We start from the raw sequence: 22,227 nt of genomic DNA, 5'->3' as shown, positions 1-22,227 counted from the left end.
ACCTTGCCTCAGTGGCTATTGCCAGTCACCATCTAGCCCCTGCGCACTGGGGCGGATTGCAGTCTATAAACCACTCATCATCGGCAAGGGGGGTTGGACCAGCAGCCTCTGCCTATCTCTGGGCTGCCCCTCTGCAACCCCAGTATCTTTTCTGGCCTTTAGCAAGGCCTGCAGCCTGGGGGTTTTCCAGGCCGGAGCTCCCCAGCTCCTCTGGCCTTTCCCCAGCCCTGCTCAGCTCCCAGCAGCAGGTCCCTCCCTCTCAAAAGGCTAGAGTGTGTCTTCGTCCTTCTGACCCACCACCCTCTTATAAGGGCCAGTTGGGCCCTGATTGCACTGGCTACAGCTGTGGCTACTTTCCCAATCAGCCCAGCTTTTCTCCTGCCACAGCCCTCTTCCGGGGCTGTTTTAAGCCCTTCAGGGCAGGAGTGGGGTAACCACCCCGCTACAATAGCCTAAGTCATAAATCTAATGCACATTACTCTGACTGACAGTTTCTTGTTTAAGAGAAGTCAGAGTTGCAATAGCAGAGGAGATGGGTACATACACATCAGAGATAAATGCATTGTAAAAGCCACACAGAGGGAACCTAATCAGAGTTGCCCATATAATGTTGTCTTTGAGCCAGCATTATTAGATCTTCCTTTTCGTGAAGCCCAAATTCAGATTCCCACTACAGCTGCTAGCTTTCTTAATTGGGAAAGAGCTAATTTCAACTGCTTTATTTTTTTAGTACACATGATGATTTTTCCCTACCCATGTACATCATTTCAGAGCATATGCATGTGTGCCTTTAAAAACAAACAAAGGCTTACCTGACAAGTCAGGAATTCATACACTTTTACAACTGTTCTTTCTATTCTATCTGAATACATAGGTATGGACAGCACACTATGACAATGATTAATAAAAAAAAAAAAAAAAAGCACTTACTATAACTGAAATTAAATATAGCAAAACCATTGCCAGGATAGAAGGATCCTCGTCCTGCCACTGAGAAGCACTGCATCTTGTCATTCAGCTTTATTGTTTCTTGGATAGTAGTATCTTCGCCATTCAACCAGTTCCATGCCCGCATACAACCATCCAGCCGAGGGTTTATCTTGTAAGACAGAGAAATAATCTTACCTTGAGTGCTATTCTGTGTTAAACAGAGAGAGGACTATGGGCACAGAGGGTTCCACAAGATCAAACTATATAATGGTGTGGGGAAAATAATCTCACCACATTTACCAACATGCAACCACAGCAAAACAGACTTGGGCCCCAATCCTGCAATGACATCCATACAGGCAGACCTCTGTGCCATAGGCGCCGACGCCGTGGGTGCTCCAGGGCTGTTCAGCAGGAGGTGCTGGGAGGAGGAGGTGGAGTGAGGGCGAGGCAGATGTGGAACAGGGATGGAGCCGGGATGGGAAGAGGCTGGGTGGGGGTGGGGCCTTGGGGAAAGGGGTGGAGCAGGTCCTGGGATGGAGTGGGGGGTCGAGCACGGCCAGGGAAATTAGAAAGTCAGTGCCTATGCTCTGTGCCCACGCAGTCAGTAAAGCTCCACTGGGGAGCAGGGGTATGGCTCATGCAGGGACTAAATTTGCCTTTGTAACTGTGTTATCCACTTTTACATGCTGCACATCATGAGTGCCATTTATTTCTAAGAATCCCCTAGAGATTAGCCATGTATAAATCCATGTGAAACTCCTTACAAACAGAGGCATTTATATGCAATAGATTATAACACATTTCATTGTAAAAAGCTCATGTCACACAATGTGTTGAACCTAATGAGAAATGACCAAGTGGTATGTACTGCAACCAAAGACAGATGTAAAAGACCTATGGCTAAGAGCCAGAAGTTGGGTGCAACCTTACACACACACACACACACACACACACACACACTTAATTCCAGCTTTTATTTATATTTTAAACTCTAGCATTAAAATGTGAGAAAGAAAGTAGACCAAAGGCTCTCCTGAAGCTGCTAGATTAGTAATAGCATCCACACTCAACAGACAGACAGAAAGAAAGTGTCAGATACAGAATAAAAACCCAGGGGTTTCTGGCTCCCAGCCCCATGTTCAGACCACACCTCTAGTTGAAACACATTCAGAGTGTGAATCGCCCTGAGCGACTTATCATTGGGAGGAGAGACCTCCTTAGGTTGCTACATTTCCAGTCTTGAGGCCACAGGGTTGTCACCTTATTTAAAAACAAATAAAACCCAGCCCCATTGTTCAAGGTGGAAAGTCAGTCAAAAGAGAGGTAGAACAGCAGTTATTTGAACAATAACTCATATAAACCTTCTGGCACTGTTGGCTTCCATGGAAATTCTGGCTACATTAATTTAGCAGCTTCCAAAAATAGTCCTAAGTCTCAATCAAACATATACAAGTAGTTCTTGACTTTCATTCCTATAAAAGTATCTATCTTAATTAGGAAAAAAAGGAATTGGTTTCTTAGCTGTAACTGACTTTCATGAAGATGGCGCATAGGGGGCAAAAACAAACGAACACCAAAACCACATACAAGCCAGTAAAAAGCCTTTTATAGGGTGAGAAACCGCCCATGCTACTGTGCCTGGGGCTCACTACTAAAAATAGATGCTAAAAAGTTAGCAGAAATAAAAGTTTGGCATGATACATATTTCAACATTGAGCACTCTGCTGGTGTATGGAAGGAAAGCTCCCCCTACACTGCTCCCAGCCTCAAAAACACACTGGGCCTGATTTGTCTCTCACTTAGCCTGGTGTAAATCAGGACTCACTCCACTAGGGTCTATAAAGGTAGCCTGTTGTAAGCGAAGCTAAGTCAGGCTCACTACACTCTGTGTTACAACATGACTGAAGATTAAGAGAAGTACTCACGGGCTGAATAAGGCCTTTAGTTTTAAAAGGAATGCCTCCTACTGTTAAGTTCAGCTGATATAGTCCTTTGTCCAAAGTAAACAGATCTCCTGCAACAGCTATTTTCATAACTGCATCCTTGTTGACCTTTATAAACAAACTTCTCTCCAGTTCTTCAACAGAGATCTAAAGAAATAAAATTGTAAATAAGAATATTCAGAGATAGAGAGGTTTAGTATCTGCAAAGTCACAAAGTACAGCCACAATTAATGAAATCCTCAAGCTAAGAAAATACTTATTGTGCCGAGCCCACTTCATTAACTTTTTACAATTTTATGTTGTCTTTTGATTTAAAAAAACAACAAAACACTTGATAACTTGTGCTATCATAACCCACCTGTTTTATAACAAATAGAAGAAAACCCACATTTGTTTCAAGTTGAAATCAACATAGCAAAAGGCAGAGAACACAGTCTATAATATGAGTGGATTAATCATTTAATGTTTATACAGTGTTTTGGAGATGTAACTAACTGCAATAACAAGTTATTTATTATCCTCCTCCTATTAGTCATATATGAAGAGAAAAGCTGATAGGACAGATAAGGGAGGGTTTCTTATTGGACCTGTAATTAATGAATAACACAGATGCTTTCAGGACAGAAATGGGTCCCATCTTGGAGCAGTGACAGCTTAATAAAGAACAAAAGAAGAAAGGTTTCATATCTGAGAGAGTATTTAAAGAGTTGTATATTTATACAGTGCTTTTCATTCCAAAAGGATACCAAGGAGCTTTACAAACTATGGCTTCGATCCTCCAATGATACATCTCCAGGCAGATCCCTGTGTCCATGCAAAACCCAACTGACTTCAGTAGGATGCCAGGTTGGCACAAGGATTTGCCTGCATGCGTCTCACTGCAGAATCAGGGCCCACATACATAAAGTACCATTGAAATACAGCTACCTCCAGGGAGAAAGGGAGGCAGTCAAGCACAAAACTGACATGCAACACGCACAACAAAAATGGGAGTTGGGGAAAACTGTGGCCAAGGAAACTAATGCAAATGCTATTCCTTTGAGAAGTGGCATGGGATTTTTAACATCTACTCAGAACAAAAAGGACCTGTTATCTCACTTTAAATTCTCATCTATATGTCTCTCTGACACATCCATACGCACACACCCCTCTTTCAGAAGGTTGAAGGGCGGAGTTGATCCTATTGGGATTTGAACCTGTGGTTCTGACAAATACAGGTGTGTCAAACTTAATGCTTATGGGTACAATTTTCAGAATTGCCTAAGGGCTAGATTCACAAAGAAATGTAGGTGCCCAACTGCCATTTTAGGAGCCTAAGACCCAACATTTAAGCACCAGTTAGATCCTCAAAACTCCTGCTGACCTGCCACCTAATCCTGGAGGTACCTAAATTTCCTAGGTGCCCAAGATTCTCCCTGTAAAGTCGCCATGGTGCCTAAGTTCCCACTGCTGGCATGCACAAAACTGCCTAAGCCGTGACGCTGTTGAGCTGCTCAGCACCCTCACTCATACCTAAGCCCTGATTGGATTGTCAAACTCAGGATTCCCTGCCTATCTCTGTAACAGGCGCCGATCCAGTAGGAGTTCTCAGAGTACACTTACTGGATTGGGCCTGGCAGAAGACAGCCGGGGCAACCATGTCAGGAATTTTGGGGGCAGGGGATTGTGTCAGAATACCCAGAAGGCCAGTGGTTAGGCCAATCATCTAGGATGTGGGTGACCCATTTTCAAATTCCCACCTGATTTGGAGCAAGGGACTTGAACCCAGGTTGAGTACCCTAATCATCACTATTGTTTGTAAAATGGTAGTATCTACAAGCCCATCACAGACCACAACACCACTGTGCCAGGCACTGTACAAACACAGAACCGAAAGGTCCCTGCCCCAGACAAGAGATAACAGATGGAAACAGAGAGATGGGGGCAGTACAAGGAAACAATGAGATAATGTTGATTGGCATGATAGGTTGCGGTATCAGCAGTGCACATGAGCATGATATTAATTATTCATCGATTCCAAGGCCAGAATGGACCATCCTGATCATCTAGGCTGACCTCCTATATAGCACAGGCCCTAAAACTTCCCCAAAATAATTCCTAGAGCAGATCTAGGACATCCAATCTGATTTAAAAATGATTGGTGATGGAGCATCCACCACGAACCTTGGTAAATTGTTGCAATGGTTAATTACTCTCACCATTAAAAAAAAGTATGCCTTATTTCAAGTCTGAATTTGCCTAGCTTCAGCTTCTTAAAACTTTCCTTTCCTGTGATGCTTTGCTCATCAAGCTTTCTGTAGACATCAGAGCAGAGGAGAGTTTTAAGGAGGTAAGTTTTAAGGTGAGGGGGTATTTTGGCACACTAAATATTTATACAGAGTGGAACAGCTCCAAAAGGAGAGACTGAAAGAACCCCACCCAGAAACCCAATCACCCTGTTGTTCAGACACTCTCTTGGGATATGGGAGACCCAAATTCAAGTCCCTGCTTCAAATCAGGCAGAGCAAGAATCTGAAAACAGGTCTCCCACATCCCAGGTGAGTGCTGTAACCACTGTGCTATTGGCCATAATGGTGGTGGGGAGCAGGGGCTAAATCTCATTTTCAAACGTGATTCAGGCACTTAGGAACCTAAAGCCCATTAGAGGTTGGCTCCTAAGTGCCTAAATCACTTCTGCAACTGGCATTTAGGCCTCTAAGTCACATAGGGCCAGATCTTCCAAGGTGTTTAGACAGCTAACTCCCATTGAAGTCAGTGGAAGTTAGGTGCCTAAATACCTTTGAGGAACAGTGCCTTAGGTACTTTTGAAGGTTTACTGATTGGACCCTTATTCCATCCCACCTTTAGCAGGGATTCCAGGAGCACTTGTGGAATGAGAGGTTAAAGACTTGATGCCAGACTTGTGGAGAGTAAGACAGCCTCCAGTGCTAGTGTGGACATGTAGGGCCTCCATAATGATGGCCTTAATCCAGCCATTTCCTAGACTGAGACCTGGTAGATCTTGGGGGCAGGGACGCTTCTTTGGCAGTGGAATGATAAACCCAGGGTAGAATACAAGGGGGAATGCCATGGAGTCCTTACACAGACTTTTCCATGTGGTGGCAAGATCTAAAGCCTAAGCAGTTTCCATCTGTCAGGTGCTGGCATTCCTATTTTCCATGTTTCTCCCTCCTGTTGGGTATCTATGTTCTGGATTACTATTATACATCTGTGAGAAAAACAACTTGCATTGCACCTCAATTTGTTATTTCCCCCCCATATTTCTAGTAGCTCCAGGTTCCTTGGCATTCACGTTCATCATTGGTTATTACAAATCTACCAGTTTAGTATTATTTGCAAATTTCATTTCAGACGCTGTTTGCCCCCACTTCCAGGTCTGTAACAGAGATATTAGAAATACCAGACACCACAATGAGCACTGCAGTGCCCCACTACACCCCTTTGCACAATTTAATATATTAACTTTTATTCACTATTCTCTGGTCCTGCAGATTTGATTTGCTGAGTAGGAGTTTGTGATATTTTACCAAAAATTACTAAAATCCAAACGCATTACACAACAACTAGTGCATGCTCTTCGGTCACTAATCTGTCTATCTCTATATTAAAAAGAGAGCAATAAGATTTGCCTACCCAACTTGTTCTTTACACAGGTAAACGCCAATTACTGAAGGAGATATTCAAAACCTTCACATGACTGGAGTTTCACATAAATGAATTGGGGGTACTTTTATGAACATTAGATTCAAATTTTCGATGAGAAATCTGGTGATTAGGGTGCCAGCCCAGAATTCTGAAGAAATGGGTTCAATTCTTTGCCACAGACTTCCGGTTGGACCATGAGCAGGTCAGTCCCTTAGGCCCATCTTACCTCAGTTCCCAATCTGTAAAACAGGGCTAACAGTATTCCCCTATTCTCACAGGGGTGTTGTGAGAGTAAACACTTTAAAAATTGTGTGGTATTCAGATACTAAAGTAATAGGGCTTCATAAATACCTTAGACAAAGTTAACCTGTTCATGGTTCAGTTATGCATTAAATAATTAGGACCTTATTGTACCATCAATTTTTAACCTGTAGTTCCTATTGAAATCAATGAAGAAATCTGCCTAATACTTGGAGGCACAATATGTCCCTTAGCAATTTTTTCTCTTAGATATTTGAGCATTTCACTAGGAATTAAGGTTGGATCTTCCAGATGAATTGTTTCAGGATAATCTCACTATCCTTTTTATTTTTTTAAAACGGTGGCATATTTGCTTTTTTTCAAACCCTCCAGTATTTCCCATAGTTTTTTTATGACTTTTCAATATCAAATGTCAGCGGTTTGGTACATCTATTGGCTAATCCCTTTAACATATCCTAGGATGTACGTCACCCACGACCACTGATTTGTACACATTCAAACTGGCTAATATCTACTTTACAAAGTCATTGTAAACATTTACCTAACAGCCCCACCCGCCATGGCCACGGAGGATCCTATTTGCAGTAGAACCATAGTAACTCTCTGGGTAGGGCAGGGCGATGCATAGGTGCTGAAACTGGGAGTGCGGGAGGTGCTGCCGCATCCCCTGGCTTGAAGGGATTTCCATTATGTCCAGGATTTACAGTTTGGTTCAATAGCTCTCAGCACCCCCACTATACAAATTGTTCCAGCATTCCTGGGTGATGGGCATCCTAGCAACAAAAGTTACCGTAGGCTCACGGTCTGTGGCCACTACTGAGACCTGAGCCTACAGTGCCCTATTGTATGTGTCAGAAGTACGGTTGTCTCAGTCTGTTTCCCAAAGGACTAGTGTACAGTATGCACAAAGAAGTCACCACAGTATTTAGCACCAGTTAGCACCCTTGCTGGCAGTACAAACACTCCCCGACTTACGCAAGTGTTCCGTTCTGGAATGCCTTACGTAACTCGAATTTTGCGCAAGTCGGGAACGTATACCCAACCATTACGCAAAAAAACCCAATCAACCTACCAAACAAAAAACTTTCTATCTTATGGAACTTTTTCCGTAAGTGCAGATTTGTGTAAGTCGGGTTTGCATAACCCGGGGAACATCTGTAACCTCATTGAGAGCCTACGAAAGGAGGCTGAACTATCCTCTCACCCATAGAGCTCGCCTCATCATGAGAGGATTGCATGGCACTAAGGAAAAATTGCTATACCCATGCCTATGTTGTGCTTCCTCTAAGGATAGAGAACTGCAAGCTCCAGGGCTGTCAATACAGGATCTTTGATAAGTAGTAAACTCTCATTAAAAGAATTTTTTTAAATGTTAAAAACACACCTCCCCAGCCACCCATAGTCATTAAAAAGCCTGTGGAAACTTTTGAAAGAGAAGAACTGCTAATCCCAGCGCCCTTCACAGATTCCAATTTAGGAAATTACATTCTGCCCACCTAACATCCCTCCCCACCTTGCAGTTTCAATGGATGTGGTATTCCTCGCATCTGGCCCTAAAATGTGCCTGGACTCAATAAATACTGGCTGCATTCCACCACAAAGGTGAAATGCCACTCCTACCTACTGAGAGTGCTGTAAGGGTTAACTAGCTAATGGCTGTAACATGCGTTGAGATCTTTAGATGGGAAATGCTAATTGTGAAGTGCTCCTATTAAATATCATCACAAAGGAAAGGAGGTTTGTATTGTAACTGGGTGGTCCATTCATACACACAGCCACCCAGTCTGTTCTTTACTGGAAAGTGAGCAGACAGGCTCCAACAGATTAAAAGGCACCGAGGTGGGTTAGAAATAGAGCTAGGCAAATTTTTTGGACAAATACTTTATTCACCAAAAGATGCAGTTTCTGAGTCAATAAAAACTATTTGCAAATTTGTGTTGTTTTCAACCTGTTGCTTCAGTCAAACCAAATAATAATAATAATAAAAAAAAACAGCAGTCTCTCTCGCCCAACCACTATTCAATTCTTTTAAACAAAAAGTAGAACAGCTTCAAAAGGAGAGACAGAGAGCCCCACACCAAAAGAGCTTAGACCTAGTACTCAGAAACCTCACTAAAGTTCAAGTCCCTGCTCCAATTACTATTTAGTTATACATCGTGGAACAGGTTCAACAGCAGAGATTGAGAGTGCCTTGCCCTAGAATACTCCACAGCCCAACGGCTAAGGAACTCTTCTGGAGAGGTGGGAAAGCCAAGTTGAAATCTCTTCTCCCCATTAGGCAAAGGGGAAAGGTGAACCTAAGTCTCCCACATCGCAGGTGAGTGCCCAAAGGTTAAGAAGAACAAAACATTCTGTTTGACCTGAACTGAAATATTTGTCAATTTCTTTGATTTGCCATATTTTTTAATGTATATTTCTAGTTCAAACCAAACCAATTTTCCCCCCAATTTTTCAGAACTGCCAATGAACCAAAAAAATCAGCTCTTCATTCAACTTTAGTTAGAAAGCCAAAAAATAAGCTACGTTGACAACTGTTTAACCTTCAGCCCTAACAATCAGCAGTGCATTTTGGTGATTTTTTTTAAACTGATTTTTCCCAATGCTTGTAATAACCATTAAAAACAGCACAAAATGCCCATTTTTCTTTGAATTGCGAAACAAACAGAGGGGCGCACGTATTCTCTGCCACCACAAATTCACGTGCCACTTTATTTTATATCATGCATAAATAACTTCTTTGGTTTAAAACACCAGTTTTTAACATTGGTCTATCCTTCCATATATTTTTAGCAGATCATTGTCAGAGTAAGAGCATCTATCAAGGCAGGTACAGTAGAAACGTTAGCCTAACAATCTTGACAATGTCTTAACATCTATACAAGAGGAAACTATCCTCCAAGAGGTAAAACATTCACTTGTCTCTGATACTGCTTGTTTATAAACTGTTCTCTGTCCCTTCGTCTGCTGAAGGGGAAATAGTAAGACTATTATTATCAGTATTACACTACCACTTGAAAACTCCAGTCAGGATTGAGACCCCACTGGGCTAGGCACTGTACAAACTCAGGGCTTGATTTTGCACCCACTGAAGCCCATGGCAAAGCACCCATTGACTTTAATGATATTGGATAAGGGCCTTAGAGTATGGATTTACTCTGCAATTAGACGCCTGCAGCTGGCCCGTGTGGAAGGGTCCCATATATATGTTTTATTTAGGTTTCATAAATGTAAAATAAGGATTTTGGGGGGGGGGGGGGGGAGAGGACACATAGGGTTTTAAGCAGTAGGGGAAAAAGGGACTGTTGGAGTTGAGACCCGGGGGCAAAGATGGGAAATAAGGGGAAGGAAAGTAAAAAGGGGAAAGGATTTGGGAAGGGTGTGAGAAGCAGGATGGGCAGGGAACATGAAGATGGACTGCTGAAGCGCTGCAGTGGTAAGAGGGATGGGATGCAAGGGAAGCCAGCAACCAAGGGGAATGAGAAAATGAGGGGGGGAAATATCCAAAGTACAAGTTTCAGAGCTGAGTGAATGATAAAGTCAGGAGGCAGTGCTGTGAAGGCTCCTCCCAGCTGCTATTCACCATGTGGAGAGATGGAGAGGAGACCTGTGGGCAGGTGTCTCTATATTTGGTAGAACATTTGGCATGATATTTGAGATGGGATTTGGAGAACAGATTTTAGATGCAGCCCAAGAATCAAACAATGTGACAGTAACATCCATGAAACAAGCAGCTTATACTCACTGTTTGCCACATGCCATGGTTGATAACTGGCCCACTGCTGGTCACACGGCCTATTCCATTGTACTTCAACTGCAATTCTAACCGTCCGTTGCGCAAAGCTAAGACTATCCATGTGCTGTCTTGATGGCCTCCAGCAAAGAAAAGGATACCTTCAGGATCAAAGGTTCTAAAGTCGAATTCAGCCACAAGTCTGACCACATGGGTGTCAAGAAACAAATTAGTTATGCAGAATTCAAAAAACCACTGTGTGCTTTCCATACAGAGAGCATCAGTTCAGTCAGTTAAGAACCAAGTATTAAAAAGTATTAGCTTTTAATTCATTTCTAAAAGACTAAACTAGGTGGAGGATATATTATTATGAAAACAGTAATAGAGAACACACTGTCATATTTCAGAGATTATCAAATTCTCTGGAGCAAGGATTCCCTTCTTGGTTACTTGTCTGTACAGTGCTTTGCATAACAGGGGTCTGATCCTTGATCAGGGTTCCCAGGTGTACCATAATACATACAAACAAATAATAATAATTTTAGTTTCAAGTGGCTTTTTAATTCCATACATGTACTGAAGTGACACACAACGTTCAGCTGCAGTTCTAAAAGCACTCTCACCTTGTGGGCTGTTTCCTTTTAAAGCGTAGTCTGATAATAGGTGTACCACTGAACATTCTCCCCAGGTACAGAGATTTAACACTTTTCGCAACAGCAAAAGACACACAAGGTATAATATCCTATAATCGAAACATATTGGTAGACTAATTATTTGTTCATACATTAATGAAAGAAGAAGGCTACAATCAAATGGAATTTCCTTTGCTATTTTCAAATCTCAGACACTCATGACATGGATACAGTTGCTGATCAATTATTATACAACAACTGTTGAGAATAATAATAATTAATGGAGATATCCCATCTCCTAAAACTGGAAGGGACCTTGAAAGGTCATCGAGTCCAGCCCCCTGCCTTCACTAGCAGGACCAAGTACTGATTTTGCCCCAGATCCCCAAGTGGCCCCCTCAAGGATTGAACTCACAAACCTGGGTTTAGCAGGCCAATGCTCAAACCACTGAGCTATCCCTCCCCCCCAAGCTCTAAGACTACAGTACAGTAATTTTAGTAATGAGGACACTCAAAGTTCATTTCCCCCTGCTTCCCCTGAGAGCATATTTTTCTATAGCAAAAAAATAAATAAAGTATATTTACATATTAAAGAACAATTTCCATTGTAATCCCACATCCTCAGAAAAAAGTCCACTATAAAAAAAAACTTACTAATGGATGCCTTTTGCATTCACACAAAGTATCAGAGACTCCTGCCTTCCTCAGCCAAAGGGAAAAATCATAAAGGGATCGTGGCACGCAACAAAAAGTGAAAGCACTTTACCCTGTAACTTAGGCCATGCCATTAGATTTCTACACCGTCCTCAGTGGGTCTAATTCAGAAAAGCATATGATGACAGATGTAAATTACAGCTAAGTAGAGGATGCACAATGCTTCTACTGCCATCCTCTTTGTGGAAGGGGCAACAGATGCTTAGACAGTGGGATCCTAGGAAGATAGGTCTTGAACAGCTCCCCATCCTGCCGCTCCGAGCGGCATGGTAAGGGGGCAGGAAACAGGGGGTTAGATAAGGGGCAGTGGATCCCGGGGGTGTGGTCAGGGGACAGGGAGTGGGGGCAGTTGGATAGGGCAGTCAGGGGACAGGGCGCAGGGGGGGTTGGATGGGGGTGGAGTCCCGGGTGGGGTGGTCAGGGGCGAGGGGTCCCGGGAGGGGGCGGTCAGGGGACAAGGAGCGGGGGGGGGGGGGTTAGATGGGTCAGAGGTTCTGAGGGGGGCAGTCAGGGGACAGGGAGCGGTTGGATAGGCGTGGGAGTCCCGGAGGGGCTGTCAGGGGGCAGGGGTGTGGATAGGGGTCGGGGCAGTCAGGGGACAGGGAGAAGGGGGGGTTGGATAGAGGGTGGGGTCCCGGGGGGGGGGCGGTTAGGGACAGGGGTCCCGGGAGGGGGTGGTCAGGGGACAAGGAGTGGGGGAGGAGGGTTGGATGGGTCGGAGGTTCTGAGGGGGGCAGTCGGGGGCAGGGGCCAGGCTGTTTGGGGAGGCACAGCCTTCCCTACCCGGCCCTCCATACAGTTTCGCAACCCCAATGTGGCCCTCAGGCCAAAAAGTTTGCCCACCCCTGTCTTATGGTATCTACTACCCAACTCAAGTAAACTTGGACAGCTGGACTCACCCCTCTGAGTTATTTAATCCAAGCATAATTATTTCAAAGCTTTTTGTTTTTCAGTTACTGAAATGAAAGATAACATACCTCACAAGTGTTCATGTCCTGGGAAAGCTTAACTCTCCCTTTGCCATCACAGTGACAGGTGTAACTCCCTGGTGAATTGACACAGGTTTGCTCACAGAGTTTCTCTTCACATTCATTCACATCTATACACCACCAGTGAAGGGAAGGGGGAACAATGAAAAATACTGATTAATTTTTTAAGCAAATGGTCTACGAACCGAATAATATTTTTGCCCTTCTATAGTGCCCTTAATTTGATGATCACAAAGTGCTTAACACTCAGTAATTATCCCTCAACACCCTTCCAAGGTAAAGAACTATTATTATCCCCATTTTACAGGTAAGGAATCTGATTCACAAATAAGTTTTGGCTGCCCTAAGTTACATAGTGAGTCGTGGGAAGGCTGAGAACAGAACCCTGACTCGGTCTCCTGATTCATAGCCCTGTGCTCTAACTGTTAGGCAATGCTTCCTCATAAGTCCCATTCTGGTACTCTTGCGCTGAGTAGATCTTACTTGTTTTGGTAGCCCAGCTGTGGTCAGCATGACTTCTTGCATAACTGCTACTCAGTGTAGTGACAGCAGAATTGGGTCCTTAATAAACAGCAAGGAGCTGACAATACTAATGAGATGTCTCCATTATTTTCTTTCCTCCTTTTGTGTTTTCTCATTCACTTCAGAGATCTGGGGGGGGGGGGGGGGGCGTCACGTTTGTGGCCCAAGGATATATGTAGCTATTTTAAAAAAGAAAAAGAAGCCCTCACACTCTGTAAAGGCTCGTGTGAAATTCATATCCTTAAGCTACTCAGGCTTAAGGCTGGAGGCAACAATGGTCCTGGAACACTTACTGAGCTGTACACGACCCTATTTACACAGGATTCCTTGAGAGATTTTTATACAACAACCACTGCTCTGTAGTGTTCTGCCATCACATATGGAGACAACACTATGAACAGATTTGTCTGGATCCCAACCAGATCACTGCCTGTCAGTACAAGAAGTCTCAGTTATTCTGTTTTGTACAGTCTTATTCAAGCCATCGAGGATGACTGAAAACCTGACATAGTTGCTCACAGGCACTGAAAAGCAACTGACCTACAGTGGTTAAATGATGAACTAAAAACAAAGGAAGATTAATAAAATGTACTGTACAATCCCATAGTGCTTTACATAGTCACAGAACTTCATAAATGTTACCATGGAATTAATCCCATTATTTCCAGGCACTTACCTTGACAAGACTTGCTTAAGTTATCATATTTGTAGCCTGTATCACACAGACATGCATATGAGCTTATTAAATTTTTACAACGAGCTTCTCCACAGATGCCTGTTGATACTGTGCATTCATCTATGTCTGCAAAACAAACATTCAAACAGCTATTTCACATCAGTATCATTTCAATGTTTGCAAGTTTTGAGTAGAGCAGTGGTCAATTGTCTTCTCAGTTATTTAGGTAATTGAGAAGTTTACTAATATCCTTGAGAATTTGTCTACAATGTTGGTCTGATAAATATTAAAGCTGTTCAGTGCCAGTCAGGAGTGATTACAGGCTTCCCAAGAACAGCTGTTGGTTTCTCTTCAAGCCATTGGCTATCTTTGGAAGAGGAATGCAAAGTGAGCCAGAGGGAAAACACTGAGAAAATAGACCCAGTTGCCAAGTTTGACAGGGCTACGAACAGTGGAACAATACAGATTTGAAACCCAAAATCAAAGAAACATTATTTTAACAAACACAGGTTTCTCCTCCCCCCACTCTCTCTTTTTAACATACAGTTTCATACATTGAATGTAATTTTTTTAAAAATTCTCAGCCTCTAACCATTTGTAATTCAATTTCAATTACCTTATAAAATCCCCACATCTCTTTCAAACACCATCTCAAATTTCACCTAAAGCATATTATCATTTTAAATTTAAGATACCTGTGGCATATATATATATTATTATTATTATTAAACAAACATCTGTCTTTAATGGCAAGTTTTTTTGTTCTATTGTCAGCATTTTGGATTAATAAGCCTACATTAAACAGAACATTTTCTTGTAGACAAAAGGCGAACTTCACAGCTGGAATAATGGGTACAACTCATCAAAGTCAATGCGTCCCTTTCCACTATTGTGAATTAGGCCCAAAGGAGTGCATGTCTATAATCTAATCACCAAATCAGGCATCAGAAAGAGTACTGGGGTGGGGTCGTCTGCTATAGGGAGGCATACTCCCCTTAGATCTAGAGGGGGGGGGAAATAAGCCACTTTTCAGCAGATGCTGGTTAATGTGGACAAAGTTGTAGTTTTAACATATGCTAGCAGGTCATGGTAAATACTAGGGCAGAGCTTATTGTCTACCTCGACCCGCTAATGTGTTAAAACGACAACTGCCTTGTGCACACTAGGATTTTACCTAAGCTGAGCTAAAATGTAATAAAAAAAACAAAACCAAAAAAATCACTTTTCCCCCCTAGTGCAGGTACATCATTACTATAGGCACAAGCTTGGAAGGAAAGCTAAGAGTGGCAAAAAGTAAGGAAAGATAAAAATATACATTCAGATACAATTGACACTACATATAAAACATCAGCTGTTTCAGGGATAAATCTCCAGGCTATGAGTGTTTACATGTAATTTTCAAAAGGGGTTCTTCCCATTTATAACTATACTTTTTGGGACAGACCTTTAGCTGATGTACATCAGCATAGCTCTATGCCAATTTACACCAGCTGAGGATCTTGTCTTGAAAAACCACCACTTATTTTTGCTTTTATGATCAGTTTCTCTTCTAGTCAGGAAAGGGGCACAGTGTAATCACTTTGTGCATTGGTTCGACAATTGCACTTGTATTGCCCCCTGTGGTGCCTCGAGGTCACCCACTCTAGGGCTCCTCAGCAGTCATCTCTACTGGGTAGATACCCATGTCTCTCCCTCCTGACCGGGGGTTTTCCAAACTGCAGTTCCTTGCCTACAGTGCGATATCCCCAGCAAGCCAGACTGCATAAACAGGCCAGTGTTTGTACTTTGCTTCCTCTTCAAAGGCTACGAACAGCTGAAATTGCCTGCAGTCACAAGGTACCACATAGCTGTTTAGAAGCTAACCAAAAGTCATCCGTCAGTCTTATGGGGCCTCAGTAGCCTAAAGTCCTTCCAAAAACCTTCCCAAGGATTGCGGCCCCCCTTTGACAGAAACTCCTGCATTTGCTGGATCAGAAAACAGCAAACATTCATGTCCCAGTGGTGGAGTAGGGTAATCCCCACAGGTGTGTACCCATGAGAGTGTTTAAACTCATGCTATTTATCGAAAGTCCTTCTTTGTCTGTTTGTCTCTGGAGAAACCAGTCTGAACTAGTATATGAGCATCTCCAGGTGGTGGTACTTCTCTAGAGGTGTTACAACCTTAGTGAATTTGCCTAATCACCCCCCACTGTTCTTAGTTTCTGTAGGAGCTGTGGTCACCCTCCCTGATGGAATTACATACATAAACTTAATATAGTGAGAGCTCCCAAAAATATTGCAGGAAATTTCCGTATCTTGTATTTATGTTTGGTTGATAACGTTATTGTGTTGGAGCTTCTGCATATGCCTGGCTCTATTTTCTGTACTTTGTGTGTCAACCAAGGTTCTTATGAGCAGGGATAACAAACGTTGTGAAATAAATTATGTGGCAGCACATTAAAAAGTTCATACATAATTTGCCTTTTGAATGAGATAAGGGCTGAGGGCTTAGCGACTTGTGGTCACTTTGATCCCATGGCACAGCATGCAAAAGACAGACATTTGAAATCTGGATTAGTTAAATTCTGCAGACATAACATTCACCCTGTAGCCACGGATGAAAGTAAGTCCAGTGACTTACCAGTACACTGGGGCCAGCTCTGGCCCCCAGAAGGGGAGGGGCCTAGGGTAGAAGGGGCGTGGCTGAGGGAGTCAGAGCCAGCCCCAGTCCACCCTGTAAGGTAAGTGCCCCCTTTCCCCCCCACCAGGGTAGCAGCAGCAGCAGCAGCCCGGGGCTCCAGCTGTCTCTGCTGCCCTGTCCTTTAAATAGTCGCAGGAGCCCCGCTGCTTCCCCAGGGCTCCCGCGGCTATTTACAGGGCCGGGGCGGTAGAAGCAGGGGAGGCCCGGACTTTTTAAATAGCTCCAGAGCCCCGCAGCCCTACCCCAGGACTCTAGCAGTGGAGCTCTGGTGACAATTTAAAGGGCCTGGGGCACTAGCCCCTGCTGGGAGCCCCAGGCCCTTTAAATTGCCCCCTGGGGAAGCTGGGCCGCCCTGGTATGGCAAACCGGCTCTCATCGGTACGCCGTACCGGGGCGTACTGGCTTACTTTCACCTCTGCCTGCAGCTTCAACTGGACATGACATTCTGCTTCACTTTCTGTCCTAAACTGCTTTGTAACATTGCTGTCTGCCCTCACCATGGCATTTCAACAACAGTTAATCTTAAATGAGATTATGCAAGAAAGGCTGTAAAATCCATTCTTTGCACTTTCACCTTCTAAATTTATTAGCTGCTGTACATACCCAGATTAAGAAAAAATAATATTAAATTTAACAAACACCACAAAAAAAGAGAAGAAAAACAACAGACTCATATATTGCAATGCAATGAGAGTAGAAATAATCATAACAACTCCTCTTGCCAACCCTTCTTCCTCTCAGTGTTGTCAGGATGTGAGGGCTGATCAGCTGGACCAATTTAGTACAACCCAACCCACAAATCCTCCGTGAATCACTGCTATGTTATGATGTTGCAGAAAAGTATGGTGTGACTACTGGCATGCCTAGACATGTATTCCAAACTTGCACTACTGAATAAAATCCTAATAGGCTGCAGTTACTTGGGGGGGAGGGGGGGGAACAAAACAAAAATCCAATTATTAAGAGTTTCTTTTGGCCTAACAATTAAAACACAACATTTGATGTAAACCTACAGTATAAAATGTAATAGTCACAACTCCAGGTTTCCTAGAACTTGGTCTCATATACTGCTGCTACCACCAAGCTTCTCACTTGGCAATTTTACCTTGAGACATCCCTCCCTCTGCTCCCTTCTTACAAGGGCCCTGTCCCCAGGAGCAGGAGAGTGGTCCCAATAGCTATGGTAGGTGTTCTCTGAAGGCCACTGCATAAATCCCCATTCACCACAGCTCCACTCAGGACTGAATTAAGAGACCTGTAATGTATTATTTACAATTCAAATCTGTGAATAAACTCCGGTACTGATCAGCTGGATCACTGTCCTTTTCCAGCCCTCCCCCCCTTTCGCCCTCCCCCCCCCTCCCCCCCCCCCCCCTGCGTTCAGCCTTCCTCTTTATAAGCCACAAAGTCTGATGTTCTCCCAGTCTGGTCTTACCACCACCCTTTCAGCAGCCCAGGCCTCTATCATCCCTGATGGACCAGTCTCTGAAGAAACCGTTCTTGACATCCTCAGCCAGCTCGGACCAAACTGCCTACAGCCAGCAAATCTCCACTCATTCCTCCAATGATCCCCCTCCCATTGCTGACTGTCAAACACATAGGCACCAACTCCGTTGGTGCTCCGGGACTGGAGCACCCACAGGGAAAAATTAGCAGGGTGCTCCGCATCCACCAGCAGACAAGGTCCTCCCCCTCCCCAGCACGCCATGTCTCCGCTCCTCCCCTTCCCTCCCAGCGCTTCCTGACCCCCCACCACCTAACAGCTGTTTGGCGGCTTAGGACTTTCTGGGAGGGAGGGGGAGGAGCGGGGACATGGCCCACTCAGAGGAGGAGGTGGAGAAGAGGCAGGGCAGGGACTTGGGGAAAAGGGATGGAATGGGGGGGGGAGGGGGTGGGAAAAGGTGGGCTGGGGACTTTGGGGAAGGAGTGGAATGGGGGTGGGGCAAGGGCAGGGACAGGAAGGGAGGGGACGGGGGGGGGGGGAGGTCGAGCACCCACTGGGCAGAGGGGAAGTCGGCACCTATGGTCGAACAAATATTCTAGGCTGGCTCCTAGCAACCCAGGGGACGCTCACAGAGTCCTTAGGTTTCAAACCACTATCGCATTTCCAACCACATTTTACCTCCCACCTACCTTATATCCAAAATAATATAAACATAACACATACCCTAATGTTCTCCACAGTGAATGAAAACTGCTACTCATTGACTTTAATGTATCAGCTAACCTGAAATTAAAGGTGTACATTGATCTTACCTTCACATATTTTATTGTTTTTAAGAAGAGCATAACCACTATAGCATGAACAGCGGTAACTGCCTGGGTTGTTGAGACAGACTTGGTTACAGCCACCATTCTGCACACTGCATTCATTAATATCTAGATATCAATAAAAAATTATGTTAGACTTTTCAGCTATTCAACATTGTGTAAGTGAGGGAAGGGATGGGAAGTAGGAAGGAGGGAAAAAAGGCAAGAGCCGGAAGAATAATTGTTATTTAGAAACAGCTTCAAAACATTCATACCAACTCAAATATACACACACAGTTGTTTATTGCACGTAGGATCTTCCACAACCACTACTGAATTGTGGGCCCAACCCTGCAAACAGGTATGAGTGTCTTTACTCCTGGGAATAGTCCCAATTAAGTTGATGGCACTATAGCCATGAGTAAAATAACTCACATATGTGTTTGCAGGAGCAGACCTGATGTTCATATAGCATCCTGGGCCACATCTGGGAAGGGATCTTTATACTCAAAATTTAAATAACAGTATGATCAATGCAGTGTTGTTGTAGCCGTGCCAGTCCCAGGATATTAGAGACAAGGTGGGTGAGATAATATCTTTTACTGGACTAATTTTTGTTGGCGAGAGAGACAAGCTTTCGAGTTACACAGAGCTCTTCTTGGGGTCTGGGAAATGTACTCAGAGTGTCACAGCTAAATACGAGGTGGAATAGACTATGCAGCATAAATAGTTAACACACATTTCAAGGATCCATTAAAGGTGAAGTGGCCTGTTAACTCCCCTCCAGTCATAGGGGGGCAAGGAAGGGAGGGTGAAAAAAGCCAAGGAGGGGGAGGGGTTGTTAGTGGGTTACAGATTGTAGTACTAAGCCATAAATCCAGTGTCACTATTCAGTCCATGATTTTTAGTCTCTAGCAAAGTTCTGAAGTTAAGCTCCCAGAATTGTCTTTGGCAGGTGTGCAGATTCCTTTGAGAATGAGGACTGATAGGTCATATATAGAGTGATCACTCTGTAAAGTGTTCGTTCACCGGTGATATGGTGTTTGTGTCTTTTGTCATTGTTCTGTGTGAGTTCATTTGAGAGTGCAGTGACTGTCTTGTTTCACCCACATATTTATGGGCGCATTTAGTACACTGGATGAGGTACATCACACATTGTGATAGGCATGTGTAGGAACTATGGACCTTGAAAGGTGTATTGCAGGGAGTGCTGATCATCGTAGCAGTGGAGAAATGTCTACAGATTTTGCATATATTCTGACAGGGTCTGGTGCCACTTTGAGTTGGTGTGTACTGGCCTGTGGGGAGCTTCGAGAGGCTGGGCGGGTTGTTTGAAGACCAGAAAAGGGAGTTACGGAAAAATTTCTTTCAGGGTGTAATCCCATCAAATATGGGTTGTAACTCTTTAATGATACCCCGTATGGGTTCCAATGTGGAGTACTAGGCGACAACTACAGGTGTGCAGTCAGAGGGAGTTTTATCTCTGTATTGAAGCCAGTTCTCTCGAGGTATTTAGGTGGACCATTCCATGATGCAATCTATTTATCTGGTGGAGTGTGCTTGTTTGGTGAAGACAGTTTTAAGTGTGTTAAGGTGTACATCCCGGACTTTCTCCTCAGAGCATATTCTGTGGTATCTGAATACCTCGCTGCAGAAAGCAAATTTCTTGGTGTGTTTAGGATGGTTACTGGGTCTGTAAGGGTATGTGGGTTTCTTGTATATAGTTGTCTGCAGGGTTCCATTGTTGAAGCTAATTGTGGTGTCCAAAAAGTTGATGCTAGTCAGTGGGAGTGTTCTAAAGAGAGTTTAATGGATGGGTGATGATTGTTGAAGTTGTGGTGGAAATCTATAAGTGAGTTTAGGTTGTCTGTCCAGGGTAATGAAAATATCATCTATGCATCTCAGGAATATCATTGGTTTTGTGGTACATTTGTTCAGAAATTCTTTTTCAAGGTGATCCATGAAGAGGTTGGCATATTGGGGAGCCATCCTTGTACCCACAGCTGTTCCCATGGATTGGGAACAGTGTTTGCTGTTGAATGTAAAGTTGTTATGGGTGAGGATGAAATGGAGGAGTTTGGTGATGTGTTTGGGCTGAATATCTGAACGTTGTCCATTGTCTTGTAGATATCTGAGACAGGCAGCAATGCTGTCATTGAGAGGCTTATTGGGATACAGGGAGGTGACATCCATGGTGGCAAGGATGATGTTCTGAGGGAGATTGCTAATGTTGCAGAGTTTCTAGAGGAAATTGGTTGCGTCCTGGAGGGAGCTGGCCCTTTGGAGTGGTTTGAGGATGGTTTTTATGAATCCAGATATTCCTTCAGTAATAGTGCTGCGGCCAGACATGATGGGTCTGCCCAGGGTCCCTTGTTTGTGTATCTTGAGAAGCATGTAGAAGGTCGCTGGGGTGGGTCCATGTGGGATGAGGTTGTAGGCAGTCCCCTGAGCTGTGACACTGAGTACATTACCCAGACCCGAGGAAGAGCTCTGTGTAAGCTTGAAAGCTTATCCCTCTCACCAACGGAAGTCCAATCAAAGATATTACCTCACCCACCTTGTCTCTCTAGATGATCAAGACAATGGAAGAGACAATGAGTAAAAAACAAAACATTATTGCAGTTGCTGAGCTCTAGAGATGCTCAAATCAATTCACGAACAAATTTCACACTTTTAAAAATAAAATATTTGTGAATAATTCCACCACTCTGCACAATATTCCCACAGCTCTACAGGAAGCTTAGGTTCAGTTCCCCTGCGAGATCTCCTGCTGCCTGGGCCAGCATGATTGTGAGCTAGCAGAATATGATCTCAAATGAATCTTAATTAATCCTTGCAGCCAGAAAAGTGATGGCTCTGATGAAAGGCCTGAAAGGAGCAGAAAGCAGTAATCAGAGAGAGCAGGGGAAACCTCTGTATGCCATAAAGGACATGGCAAACCCTCTCAGGAAAACCTCCCATTTATAGGACCAGAAAACCCTTATTCAAGCAAGTAGTTCTTATGTGAGTAGCCCCAATAAAGTCAATGTGAATCCTCACTGGGGCCTGGTCCACACTAACCCCCCACTTCGAACTAAGGTACGCAAATTCAGCTACGTTAATAACGTACCTGAATTCAAAGTACCTTAGTTCGAACTTACCGCGGGTCCAGACGCGGCAGGCAGGCTCCCCCGTTGATGCCGTGTACTCCTCTCGCCGAGCTGGAGTACCGGCGTTGACGGCGAGCAGTTCCGGGATCGATCCGGGATCGAT

At 43.9% G+C, this 22,227-nt stretch overlaps 1 protein-coding gene across 8 annotated transcripts in view; it reads right to left on the bottom strand.

The window, feature by feature from the left end:
• GAS6 (growth arrest specific 6) overlaps nt 1-22,227 on the bottom strand; it is a 72,917-nt gene that overhangs the window by 19,631 nt on the left and 31,059 nt on the right. For 7 of the 8 annotated variants that reach the window (XM_042861410.2, XM_008174310.4, XM_065591757.1 and 4 more), the window contains 7 exons: nt 18,982-19,104; nt 14,046-14,171; nt 12,836-12,957; nt 11,136-11,254; nt 10,525-10,714; nt 2,859-3,023; nt 931-1,099 (listed from right to left, as the gene is read on the bottom strand). In XM_042861410.2, the coding sequence (XP_042717344.1) occupies nt 931-1,099; nt 2,859-3,023; nt 10,525-10,714; nt 11,136-11,254; nt 12,836-12,957; nt 14,046-14,171; nt 18,982-19,104 (1,014 nt within the window). The remainder of the gene's footprint in view (nt 1-930; nt 1,100-2,858; nt 3,024-10,524; nt 10,715-11,135; nt 11,255-12,835; nt 12,958-14,045; nt 14,172-18,981; nt 19,105-22,227) is intronic. The other variant, XM_065591762.1, reaches the window with a different exon arrangement.

Source organism: Chrysemys picta, chromosome 1, assembly GCF_011386835.1.
Source record: "Chrysemys picta bellii isolate R12L10 chromosome 1, ASM1138683v2, whole genome shotgun sequence".
NCBI lineage: Eukaryota > Metazoa > Chordata > Testudines > Emydidae > Chrysemys > Chrysemys picta.
Note: the sequence above shows the minus strand (reverse complement) of the source record. Positions and strands in the feature narration are given on the sequence as shown.